Source organism: Callospermophilus lateralis, unplaced genomic scaffold, assembly GCF_048772815.1.
Source record: "Callospermophilus lateralis isolate mCalLat2 unplaced genomic scaffold, mCalLat2.hap1 Scaffold_386, whole genome shotgun sequence".
Lineage (NCBI taxonomy): Eukaryota > Metazoa > Chordata > Mammalia > Rodentia > Sciuridae > Callospermophilus > Callospermophilus lateralis.
This window is the reverse complement of record NW_027514285.1, coordinates 574,001-587,406: the sequence shown is the minus strand read 5'-3', so window position 1 is coordinate 587,406 and position 13,406 is coordinate 574,001. Positions and strand designations below refer to the sequence as shown.

Here is a 13,406-nt window from a genome sequence, read left to right as displayed (position 1 = left end):
AGTTTCCCTGTAACTGGTCTTAAGATATATATTAATTCTCTGGTACTCTAGCTAGTTTTCCATATATAAGTCTAGAATGATTTAAAAATTTTTTAATGAGGGTAGGGTCAAGTTGGTTGGTACAATCTGGAGAACATTTCTTGCCAAGATGACATCACTCAAAAAATGTATAACTAAATGAATTTATGTACTCAGTCTACTGATATGCAAATTGCCCCCACATATATAGAATACTTCCAAAAGAGCCGCACAAAATCTAAAGCTATTTATAAAATTCTGTTCCAATAGTCATCTGGAAAAGCTTAGGTCAACAAAAAGCAATTCTCTTGATACAAAAAATCACAATAAAATTATTTGACAGGAGAGGAAAAGATCAGTTGGATTGAGCATGAGATTATGTTTCTACCACCTAATAAACTATGTAAGAGAGGCTCTACTTTATTCCAATGACAGAAGTCAGTCCTGATACAACCACAGAGGTGCTGTCAGGAGCAAGGTTGATTTCTTTCATTGGTCCGGTCTTCTTGTCTTTGGGGGTCACTTGTACTCGGTATCCAGTGAGCTGGACATTGGGTGGTGTCCACTGGGCACTAAAGCCCTGTGTAATCTGAGTAAACCTCAGGTTGGTTGGGGCAGGGATGGCTGTTGGGATGGTCATTGGCAAAGGTTATCTTACAGGAAGTGGGGAGAAGGGAACATAGAATGAATTCCAGGAAGTAGAAGGGATAGCTCTTGTTGGATTAGAGGATTCCCTGGTCCAGAAAAGATTCAGTAGGAGAGCATAACAAGAAGGGATACAAAAGGAAGAAAGTTTTCTGAAATGTGTGTTCTATATCTGCCAATTCTCAAATCCTGAAAACAATTTAAATACTTGAGCTCTAGGAAACTTTGGGTTTTCAAAGTTATTTGTTTTTCCTTAAAAAAACAAAAGAATCATATTGGCTTATTGGTCATTACAATTGATTTTCCATTTGTATTTGTATGAAAATAACAATGGCCCTTTTTCTATATAAATTATGTTCTTATGGCATTCAGAGTATGCCATCCAAAAAAAGATAGAATTATGTTTTTATTGTCTCTTTTTATTTAGACCCCAAGGCAGATGAAACTGCTAAATTTGAAGTATTTCTGTGGTGCAACATAAGAAGAAAATTAGATCACAATAGAAGCAGAAAAGAGAAGCAAGGAGCAATAATCAGATTGTCACTGCTAAGGTTTATACCATCACCAGGACAAATTTTTAGCATTCCACTCTGATTCAGCAATAAAGCACAAGAGGATAAAGAATCATGGAAAGAATTTGCCTTAATGACTGTTTCCTGTGTGTCTGAATCAGAATCCTTTAAGCAAATTATACACAAGCATAAGCTATCTTGCCAGGGGAGAAAGGTCTTACCCATGTGCTCTCAGAATCATGCTGCTATAAAATGTCCTAGTTGGGATCTTTTTTTAGAGGAAACTCTAGGATGCCAAACTGCTTTCCTTTGTACATAGTGTGAGAGTAACCACAGGGAGTCATAGCATAGGAAATATCCACAATTTTAGTATCATCTTTAGATGTCTGGTTTCATGGCCTTATGTATAAGCCAAGCTACTCCAATATTTCTTTTCATCAGATTTATTTACCTAATACCACCTAAAATTGATTGTTTTTCCTCTTTCCTCTTTAAAGAGGGTCTTTTCTAAAGAGGGTTGTTTATTTTATTTATTTATTTACCCCTTACATGGGAATGAATAGCCCCATAAAGTAGACTTTCAGCAAGGCTTAAAGCCACTGCTCCCATGAGCACCCTGGTGGTGCGATTACCAAGATACCTGTGGACTGGTTTCCAATCAGGGGCTGGCTCTCCATATCATCGTGCAAGGCAACCACACTGACTGTGTACTCAGAACCCGGCCTGAGGCCTTGCAGCTCTGCAGTGTCTTCTTCACCATAAGGTGCAGGGAATAACTCATGGATTCCATCCTCAGGGCTCGAGTAGGTTACCCTGTACCTGGAAACTTGCCCCTGTGGGCTTTCCCAAGCAATTTTGATGGAATCAACATCCACATCAGTGAATGCCAGTCCTTTAGGGCGATCAATGTCTGTTAGGCAAATTAATGGTAAGAGGTCATGTGAAAAGCAAGTTGTGAAATAAGCATTTTTATAACATGCAAAGCAGTTTTGCAGATACCATTTTCTTTGATGAATTACACTGCAATTAACCCACTAGTCAATGGAAAATTACTTGACACTTGCCTAAAATTGTTTTGGTTTAGAAAATATTTGATGTTGCATAACTTATCAAAATAGGTGTACATGAGATGCCTAGGCACTCTGCAAATGTCCCCACGTTGGGGATATACTTGCATTGATTTAAAGATGTTCCACTAAGATTTGTTTTGCAATGTGATGTTAGTCTCATAGACCTGGATTTTCTATGCCTTGGAAGTGGTAACGTTGATTTTCAATGTTACATTCATATCGCTATAAGCTTTCTTAAACTCTTTCTTTTTTTCTTATTAAGTATTCATATGAAATGTTTTTCCAGCCACAGTCCTCCAAAAATGGTAACTTCATAATGTATACTTTATTCAACTTTCCCATCCAGTCATAGAAAAGAAGGTCCTAGCAAAATATTTTGTAGATTTGCTATAGGCAAATAAGATTTTGCTGAGGCCACTGGAGCAAAAGAAATTCAAAGCACAGCAATTCACTATGGTAGTTCCACAACTTCTTTCCTGTAAGTTCACTACTTGGCAGGAAGAAAGAAAAATGTTTGCCAAGGACTCAGCTCAAGATACAAACTAAACAATAAGCTGGTTCTACCTCTGTATAAAATGCAAAAGACATGCAGAGGGCATTCAGACCCAAGAATAAAATTTGAGTTTAGAAAAGGAAACCACACATTTGTTACGTACTGGTTACTGCAGTTTGAAACGGGCTGACTTTCTCTTTTTCCATTCTGAGCATAAACACTAACCACATACTCCACTGTGGGCTGCAAGCCTTCAATGGTCATTTCTGTTTGATCTACAAGGGGAGTGAAAAGCAAATGTAGCATCTATGCACTATAAAGTCATCCAAGTGACTTCTGGAGTTTGACAATAAGCATGTGTGGTCTCAAATTTTTAGTTGCAGAATTGTCATGAAAATATCAAGGAGTTAGATATCAATTTCCTCTTGGACACACCTGTTTATTGCTAATACAATTTCCCATGTTGGAATAAAATCACATTCAAGGAGAAGGTCAAAAACTTAATACGATGCCCTCAACAATGAATGATGGTGCTCTTGGAAAAAGGAAGAAAGAAAATTAACTTGATTTTGAGGTTGCTTTGAGATCCTATTTTCACAAATATTTTATATAAAAATAAAAACAACAGATCTACAAGAATCTGAAAAAGTCAGTTATTCTTCTTGGTGTGCATACCAACAAAACCACAAAGATGGATCTGGTAATTTAAGAGGCCCATGTCACTAAACAGAACCATGCATGTAAAACCAGAAATGTGTGTATCCTAAAACTGCTACTGTGAAGTAAGTTGGAAATGATCTTGAGTCCTGAGCTCATGAATGGGCAACCATGACATGTAGCATGAAATGTGTGGTCCCCATGACAAGGTGGCCATCTAGTAAAGAAGGAAAATTATGTTGTCCTACTCTGTTCATCCTGCTGTATGTGACAAGAGGGTTATTCTTACCTGGACCTGCAGTTCTAGTTTGTGATGGTCCTTTGCCCATTTTGGGAATGGTGGTCACTCTGTAACCAGTAATTGGAGAACTTGAAGGCAGCCACCTGACACTAATGCTGTTGTCCTTAACATCAGTCACTTGCATCTGGGATGGCTTGTCAATTTATACAAATAAAAGTAAAAGAAACCAGTGCAGGCCCAGTCCTGGGGGACAAGACTAGAAGAGTCCTTATCTTTGGTTCTGGTACATATTCAAAGATCTCTTATTCCTATTAACCTTTCCCAGGTGTTTCTTTTGCAAGAATAAAGAGATAGCTTTTAGGGGTGGGGTGTTCATTACAAATGTTTTCAAGATGATGGCTTCATTCACAAAGAAGCTACACCCCAGGTAGGTGTTTGTCTTCCTATACTTATCAATACATTCATTTCTTTCTCAACAAATATTTATTGAATAATTATCTTTCTGCCTATTTCTTGCAGGAGGCACAGGAGATATATCAATTAACAACACATTTTAAAAAATCTGTGCTCTTGAAGTCGTTCCTTGTATATTTGCCTTATAATGTTAACTAATGATTTTGTCTTATTAAAAAGAAAGACCGGGACTGGGGGTTATAGCTCAGTAGTAGGGTGCTTTTTTAGCATGTACAAGGTACTGACTTTGATCCCCAGCAAAAAAGAATAGGAAAAAAAAAGAAGAAAGAAAGGAAATCAAGTTCACAGTGAGGAAAATATATTGGGAAAACATTGTAAAAGTTTTCTGAATAAATAATCCTGTGTTGTTCCAGAAAAGAACTTTGTACCTGTTCGATAGTCAATGGAAATTGGCTTGCTGCTGGCTGGGCTGTCCCCACGGCCAGTGACAGCATACACTGTGATGGTGTAATCTACTCCAGGTTTAAGGTCACTGATGGTAGCTGTGGACTTGCTCCCAGGGACAGTGAACTCCTGAACAGGGCTCGTTCCTCCTGTATGAAAAGGGATTAGTCCATAATGTGAGGGGCTTAGAGTTACTTGGGCATTACTGATTAATTAACATATTGAAAGCAGTATGTAAATCACATTTTATTACTTATTCCCCTTTAAAGAGTGTTATTAATAAATCCTGGACAGGAAGGTGTATTTATACACATACTAAACCTTGATAAGTATATAAAATAGGGAGAAAATTGCAATTAATGTTATTTTAACATTCTAACTTTGAAATGTTACTAAGCTGTAGATTAATATTAAAAGGGAGGAGAGGTAAGCCCTCACTCAAACTAGGATTGCATGTCCTTCATCCTTTTAAAGTCTTTTCATGGAATGTTTTTATGCTAAAAATTAGAGAATACAGAAAATTAAAATGAAGAAAAAGTTAATAATCATATTTGACCAGTGATAATATATTTGTGAACTGACAATCTTTTTTTCCTCAGTTCTGCTATTCCTCTTCTAGTTGTATTGTATCAACTTTTTCTCTTGATTTTATAACCAACTATATCATATGCAGAGTCCAGGTATTCATGGAATAGACAAGTGTCTGCAAGTGCGCTGCCAAAATTACTTTAATTTTATGTCCATTTTGAGCTTTTGGGTTCTTCACAGCAGATTTTGGTCTGCTTAAGAATGTGAAGCATCAAGTAGCCAACATACCTGTTTCTCCATAGGTGATCCTATAATATCTCACTGTAACAGCAGGGGCTTCCCAGCTGATCAGTACGCTGGTGGGGGTGGAGGCAATGACTTCCAGGTCCCTTGGGACATCAGAAACTAGAAAATACGAGGGACAAATCTTCACATCCATAACTTTCAAATGATAATTGGATTCTCGTTGCTCATTTTCCAGGTCATCATTTTTAGGTTTCTTTCATACAAAAATGTAAATACTGTATGAAATTAGTAGAACTAAAAGTTATGAACAATTCAAGGAAAGTGGTTAAGAGACTATTCAAATTGTGATAAAATGATTGTTTCAAGTTTATTGAAGGATTTTGTTCCTTCCACTTTTTATTTTAGTAAGACCATAGAAAAGTCACAAAAATAATAACAATGAATAGCCACCTGTCCTCCTCTTAAGTGTCTACTGTTTGGAAACATTTGCAACATTTGCTTTTCTCTTAACATTAATAACCTAAAATGATTAACATCATTTCAGACTAAGATAGAGACATCAAGATGACACTTCTCCCCTAAGTGCTTCAGCATCTATCTTCCAAGAATAATGACACTATTATACTAAAATTATATTTTTAAGAGAACTTTGAAATGGTTTTCTGTATTTTAAATAAAACTTTAGTAATTATAAACATATAAATATCTAAATCAGGTGAGAAATTTCTTGGGATAAAGAAATTATTTTCTTCACTATATTCTAAGAGGAAGATTTTCCTCCACACATTCTCTCACTGGCCTCTCTGTGTCTTTAACCATGATCTATTTTGGGGGGAGAAGATGACTCTGCCTACATAAAGCTAAGTTATTTCATAGACTGTACCAACTGTATGGGAAAGCCTGGGTTGCTCTGAAGAACAGACTACAAGTTACCTGTTGACTGTTGGCCAATCAAGGGGGAACTCTCCTCTCTGCCATAAAGAGCAACAATGCTGACCACATATTCTGTGCCTGGATTGAGGTTGGTGAGGGTGATGGAATTCCGAGAGGAGGGCACTCTATCTTCTCGGGATCTCCCAGCACTATGCTCAGGATGATGGCGAATCCAGTAGCCAGTGATGGCAGCTCGAGGAGCAATCCAGTGGACAGTGAAAGAGTTGGGAGTGATGTCAGAAAAGTCAATGCCAGATGGGGAATCAAGACCTATATTTTCCACCCATGAAAGGAAGAGGGGAAGAAAAAAGACAAGATACCATGAGCTTAACATGTGAGGAAGGTGGGAGGGAGTTACATCCACCCAACTTTTTATCATTTCTCATCAATGTAGTGAAGTGCCCTGAATCTTAGGTTATGAGGCACTGATTCAAAGCCACAGATGAATTTCAAAATCATATATTCGCAGTTCAAAATAGCCAATTCATGCATTTTTCTTTTTCTAAGCAATCCCTGTGATGTATACACATCATTACAGTAGTCTCTGTATCACATTTGAAGACCAGTGTTTAAAATACTGTGGGAAGTAATATTTTCAAGTGTTTCAATGTTCAAATAGTCCAGTTCCATCCTGTATCTCTCAAAGTAAGACAAGATCTGCCCACTGTCAAGTTAAAGAAGATACCGAAGAAGCTTTCTGTGCCCAAGAAGAGACTAATTTGTCAACAGAGTTAGTGGTGATGAAGCTGGACATAAATTTTCTAAAACTGAAGACATTATCCTGGACAGATCCAATGCAGGTAATCCTTTATGAATTGAGAACTTTTGAAAATTAATAAGAATTCAGTGTTCATTTTATTTAACCCAGATTCAAATTATTTAACCCTTCTGGGACTTCCAGCAAATTTTTATTTGAGTTGAAATATTCACTAATTCTATTTAATAATATACTCAAACAAAATTGTGATATATCAACTTCCTTTTGGGAAATCCTTTTTGGACTAAACACACTAAAATAGGCTTTTTTAAGGGAAAACAATTAAAAGCATTCATATTTAAGAAAGAACATACTGTATAATGAAAAGAAATGTCCAGCAACTCTAAAATAATAGAGTTTATGAGATATTCTTCTTGGGAGTTTTATTTTGTTGTTTTGTTTTTGTTTTTCTGTTTTTTTAAAGCATAGACAACAAAGTTTCTGAACTAATTTCAGTCCACTGTGGAAGCAGGAGTAGAATGTCACTGACTGAATTGCTAATTATAAATTACTAATTGTTGAGTGAGATGTCTTTTAATTTTTAAGACCACTGAAGAAAAAGTAATGACAAGGCTGCCCACACCATAATCACCACAAAAGACAAGGTGTATATTTAGAAGTAGTGTTTCATTTTGTTTTTTAAAATCGGTAGGCAAGAGCTACTTGATAAGCATGTTGCTCCAAGACTCACGTGTTTTCTGTCTTCCTTTAAGAGGTATGCTCTCGTGGTGTTCATAGACACTGGAAACACTGACTAAATATTCAGTCCCAGGCAAGAGGTCTGAAGAGGCAAGTGAGACTCATTTTACACTTGTGCTTGAAGGTAGGAAAAACCAAAGTACTCCTGGGACTATTTCAACCTATACCATATACAAGCTTTCAGTCCTGCAAACTACTTACAACTATGTAAACATGGATACCTGGAGACGGTCTGTAAGCAGGTGATGATGAAGGGTCACCTTGCCCTGAGTCCTCTCCAAACCCTGTCCTAAGTTCTTCCTCTGTATGACTTAGTTCTATCTGCACCTGACAGTGTGACCACTGGGAGCACAGGAGACAACTGCTATGGTATCATGGGTGATCACTGAGCCCTCCCCAAGACTCTACATGGTGGTTCACTATTTTCTAAAGCAGTTTTATAATGACACAATATACTGCAAATATTAATATATGTAGTTTGACAAGTTTTGACATATATTTAACTTACGGAACCTTCACTACATTTAACATAAAAAAATATAACCAGTACCTCTGGACGTTTGGTTGGTGACAACCGCCCCCCACTTTACAAAGAAGAAAGCTGAGGCAAACAGAAATGATCATTTTTAAATGACTTGCCCAGGATCATTCAGCGATTGACCCAGGTCAGGACCAATGGTCTTAATAATGAAACTTTATTGGAAAAAGGTAACATGATAAAGGGATAGCAATCAATTGAGCCATATAAATATATTTTAAAAGTTTAGCCTACATCCATGAGTAACCCTTTCTCCCATTTTGATATAGCCAAAGGGTACAGAGGAAGCTTTCCAACCTTTGAACTTTTGCTCACTATACCCTCATTCCCCTATATACTGTTGACTCTTCAGTCTTTCTGCAGAGGGTCCTGCAAGGTTTGGAAAAGGACCAGAAGGGAGGGTTAGATGCTGGAACTTCACATCTTCCTTCCTAGTTGCCAGAGGCAATGTAACTTAACAACTGGGGACCTCAGTTGTTTCATCTATATAAAGAGGAAGAGGGGAGAGAGCGAGCGAGCAAGTGAGAAAAAGAGAGAGAGAGACAGAGAGAAAGAGAGGGAGAGAGAGGAAGAGGGAGTGAGGGAGAGGGGCACCCCCAGCAGGGAGTTAAATGACCAATAAATATTAGTCAAAGAACAAATTTTTAAAAAGATAAATAAAAAATTAATAAATAAATATTTGTCAAGAAATAGAAGTAGAAATAAAAAAATATCCTAGTTTTTGCCAGTTAAAAAATACCAATATTATTAATAATAAGATTGAGAAAACATAAACAAATTAATAAAATCCCAAGTGCAAGGTATATTTTGGTGATTTGTTTTTGTTAGACTTTTGGTAGTGACTATGAAATCTAATTATAAATATTAATCTCAAAAAGCTTCAGGTGCATGCAGAGGTCCTATAAAGATTTTTATTTCAGTAATATTCATTATAAGGAAAATGGGAAAATATAAATATTTATCAGTCAGTAAATATTTCATACACTATTAAATATTTTGCAACAGTTATTAAAAAATAAAGTATGCCCATATCTTTGCATTCAGAAGTAGATCTAAGAAATATTGAAAAAAGGTAAAAAAGCACATAGTAGGAAAACTTATAAGGAATCATTCTGGCTCCCTAAGAAAGAAACCATGAAGCAAAATCATGTATCTCTACCTGTGTTCCTATATGAATGCAAATGATAGGAAAGTCCTTTACCTAGCTGATAGTAGTGAGAGGATATTGAAGCAGGTCAAAAAAGAAATTTTGAAAATCTCTTTATTCAAATTTCATATTAAACAAGAAGATACAGTACCCATGAATTATTGATATGCTAAACGGAGAACTAAATAAGGGGGAAAATTAAATTAATTGTACAATATGAGCAGAGGGAAAATTAAATTAATTGTACAATGTGAGCATTACTTGAAGTCTTCCACTCTGGTCAGTAAGAGCAGAGACATGGGAAACTGAATCCTACATTGGGGGGAAAATAAAAAGGAGAAGAAGGAAAGTGTATTCCAGCCAGAAAAAGCCATAGAGCAAAGGCGTGGGGTCCAGACAGTGGAGGCATGCTTGGGGTTACCTGCAGGCAGCTGGCATGAGCATTAGAAAGAAGGACCAGGGATCAGAAATTCAGCATCACAAAGAGGCAGAGGTCAGTTCACCAGAAGCCTCCTGCACTGCTCTAAGCAATTTAGAAAGTATTTTTACAAAGACATTCTATGATTTATGAAAATATTAGTTAAGGATACATTAGCTGCTAAAACAAATAATCCCTAATCTTTCAGTGAATTTACACCACAAAATGTATTTTGTATTCATAGTCAATGAGAGGTAACTGATTGAATGGCTTTCCTCCAAGACTCATTCAGGGTCCCAGACTCCATAAACCTTGTGAGCCCATAACCCTCACACATAAACCCTAGTATTGTTGTGTATGGGGAAAGAGCCTGAGAGTTGAAACTTGTGATGTAGCTGGCCACTTGTCACTTTGGAGAGGTCACTCTTTCTCTTGCTTGTACGATTTTCTTTTCAGTCAACCAATCTTTGGCTCATTATTAAATTACCTTCTCCCCCAAACTCATAGTTTTCCACAACGACGTCACAGAACTTTTATAATTATTTTCTGAATCATAAAAATACCTTGCATTTATTGCAGAAAAAATTTTGCACTTCCAGATAAGATGCAAGACTGAGCAAGCTCAGCTTTCTCCTCATTCAACTCCACCATTCAAAATGTATGCATTCACTGAAAATATGTTAATCAAAATAGACATATTTTGTCAGGCATGGTGGAACACAACTGTGATACCAGCGGCTCAGGAGGCTGAGGTAAGAGGATCCTGGGTTCAAAGTCAGCCTCAGCAAGGGTGACGTGCTAAGCAACTCGGTGAGACCCTATCTCTAAATAAAATACAAAATAGGGCTGGGGATGTGGCTCAGTAGTTGCGTGCACCTGAGTTCAATCCCCCACTACCCACCCTCAAAAAAACAGAACACATATTTACATTTTAAATGGAAATTCTTGGATCTAAAACCAAAGAGGAGACATACTCAGCCTCCAAAGCAATAGTGCTTAGCAGAAATATAATAGAAATTCCTCCTCCCAAGAAGCAGAAGAGATAAATGTCTACCCACTGACACAGAGTCTGGATTTGAAACTGAGCAATGCCTCACGCAGAGTAAACTGTGAGAAATGGAAACTCACCAGATGTAGCAGCCCTCTCCTGTAATCCCAGTGACTTGGAAGGCTGAGGCCCTCTCCTGTAATCCCAGTGACTTGGAAGGCTGAGGCAGGAGGATCTCAAGTTCAAAGCCAGCCTCAGTAACTTAGTGAGGCCCTAAGAAACTTAGTAAGACCCTATCTCAAAATAAAAATAAATAAATATAAAAAGGTCTGGGGATATAGTTCAATGGTTAAGAACCCCTTTAATCCCCAGTACCAGAGAAACAGAAGAAGAAACAAACAGGAACTCTGAGCTCTTCTATGTCTAGATTAGGATCTGGAGGCCTTTTATGCACCTTTCCCAATATGGAAAAATAACTTAAAAACAGTTGTGGATCCAATGACTGAAACAAAGTGGATCACAAACAACTTTACAAACTTTATACCACACCAACCCAGAATGTCTTTGTAATCTAGTTCACAGACTGGAATTCTGCTAAGATGAACTCACAGTCAAAACTTATAAAACTGCTGGATACGATGGTGCATGCCTGTAATCTCAATGGCTCAGGAGGCTGAGGCACTAGGATTATGAGTTCAAAGCCAGCCTCAGCAATTTAGCAAGATCCAAAGTAACTCAGAGAGACCTTGTCTTTAAATAAAATATAAAAAGGGACTGGGGATGTGGCTCAGTTGTTAAGCACCCCTGTTCAATGCCCAGTACAAAAAAAAAAAAAAAAGAAAAGAAAGAAAGACATACAATATTGAAAAGAAAACTGTTCTTCTTTAGAACTGTTCTAAAGGACAATTGGCTGAGGAGAAATCAAAAAACCCAAGGATCTAGGAAAAATCCAGACTATTAAGTCAACATGTTAAAATAAATATAAGAAATAGAGATAAAGAAGTGGATTTTCTATAAAGTAATAAGAATTGATTACATGAAAAATAGTTTTAAGCCCAGTGGAGTGGAACAGGCCTGTAATTTCAGGGAGTGGGGAAGCTGAGGCAGGAGGATCACAAGTTTAAGACCAGCTTCAGCAGTTCAGTGAGACCCAAAGCAACTTAGTGAGACCCTGCCACAAACAGAAAAATTTTTAAAAGATTAAGGATGGAGCACAGTGGTAAAATGCCCCTGTTATTCAATCCCCAGGACCAAAAAGGAAAAAAGAAAGTAAAATAGTTTTAAATGAACCAAGTAAAAACCTTGCAAATAAAAATAGAGACAATGTAATTTAAAGCGGAACCGAATTTTACCTAATTGAATATAATGTCAACAGAGGCAGGAGATTTTATTCCTGGATTGAATTTGAGTTTGGGGGTTTTTTGTTTACTTGTTTGTTGTCTTCTTTGTTTACTGTTTAAGCCCCAGAACTTAGAATACTATCGGAACATAATATGCAACCAATATTTTCATGAAAAATGAATAAATAGACAAATGGGCTAAAAAGATGGCAGAAGAAAGTAAATGGGAAGCTAGAACTAAATAAAACACACACATAGAGGAAGGGATGGAGGGAGAAGGAAAAGAAAGAAAGAAGGGAGAGAGGGAGAAAGAAGAAAGTAAGAGAAGGAAACATTCTAGCATTCATTTAATAGAAATTTCAGATGAACAAATGGGAAGAATGTGGCAGAGGCAGTATTTGCAGGGTTTGGATCTGAGTTGTCCCATGAAAGCTCATGTGTGAGACAATGCAAGAACATTCCGAGGTGAAATGATGAGTTATGAGACCCTTAACCCAACCAGGGAATTGATCACCTGATAGGGGATAACTGAGAGGTAACTGCAGGCAGGTACGCTGGGGCTGGAGGAGGCGGGTCCTTGAGGTACCTATTTTGTATCTGGTGAGTGGAGTCTCTCTGCTTCCTGATGCCAAGTCTGAGCAACTTCCCTCTGTCACTCTTCCACCAAGATGTTCTGCCTCACCTTGAGCCCGGAGGAATGGAGCACTCTATGGACTGAGATCTCTAAACTATGAGCCCCCAAATAAACTTTTCCTCCTCTAATTGTGCTTGTCAGGTCTTGTAGTCACAGCAGTGAAAAAGCTGACTTAAACAGATGGTATCAGGTAAGTTTCTGGTGCTTACAATATAAGAACTCCTAAAGATAATAAAAGGTAAATAAGAACAAAAGGAACAAAAACCATTCGCAGCCAACTCCCTGAAAAGATCCAAAGGGTTAATTAATATGTTAAAAGATGTTGGGACTACTGGCAATCAAGAAAACTCAATTGAAAACAGCAATTAGATTTCACAACTCACCCATCAGATTGATAATATCAAGTGTGGGGAAACAGCAACTTTTATACAGTGCAAGAAGGAGTCTAATTTGGACCAATTAATTTTGACATCTAGCTAAAGACTGCAACCTATGACACAACCAATTTATTTCCAGTATCTACCTTAGAGAAGGTCTCACATGTGTGTCCAAGGTAACAAACATTGACAATAAAATACATTGCCATATTGTCTGCAGTGCTGAGATATGCCAACAGAACAACTGCCCTTTGGTGAGGGAGCGGACACTTACTTTGTGGTTGATTGACAATGTGATATTATATAA

General features: G+C 37.3%; 1 protein-coding gene across 1 annotated transcript in view; it reads right to left on the bottom strand.

Annotated features, from left to right (window-relative positions):
* LOC143388542 (fibronectin-like) overlaps window positions 1-13,406 on the bottom strand; it is an 80,600-nt gene that overhangs the window by 13,785 nt on the left and 53,409 nt on the right. The window contains 9 exon segments of the mRNA XM_077108288.1: window positions 452-642; window positions 1,816-2,085; window positions 2,902-2,918; window positions 2,920-3,013; window positions 3,685-3,840; window positions 4,479-4,643; window positions 5,311-5,427; window positions 6,202-6,471; window positions 7,650-7,739. Coding sequence (XP_076964403.1) covers window positions 452-642; window positions 1,816-2,085; window positions 2,902-2,918; window positions 2,920-3,013; window positions 3,685-3,840; window positions 4,479-4,643; window positions 5,311-5,427; window positions 6,202-6,471; window positions 7,650-7,739 — 1,370 coding nt within the window.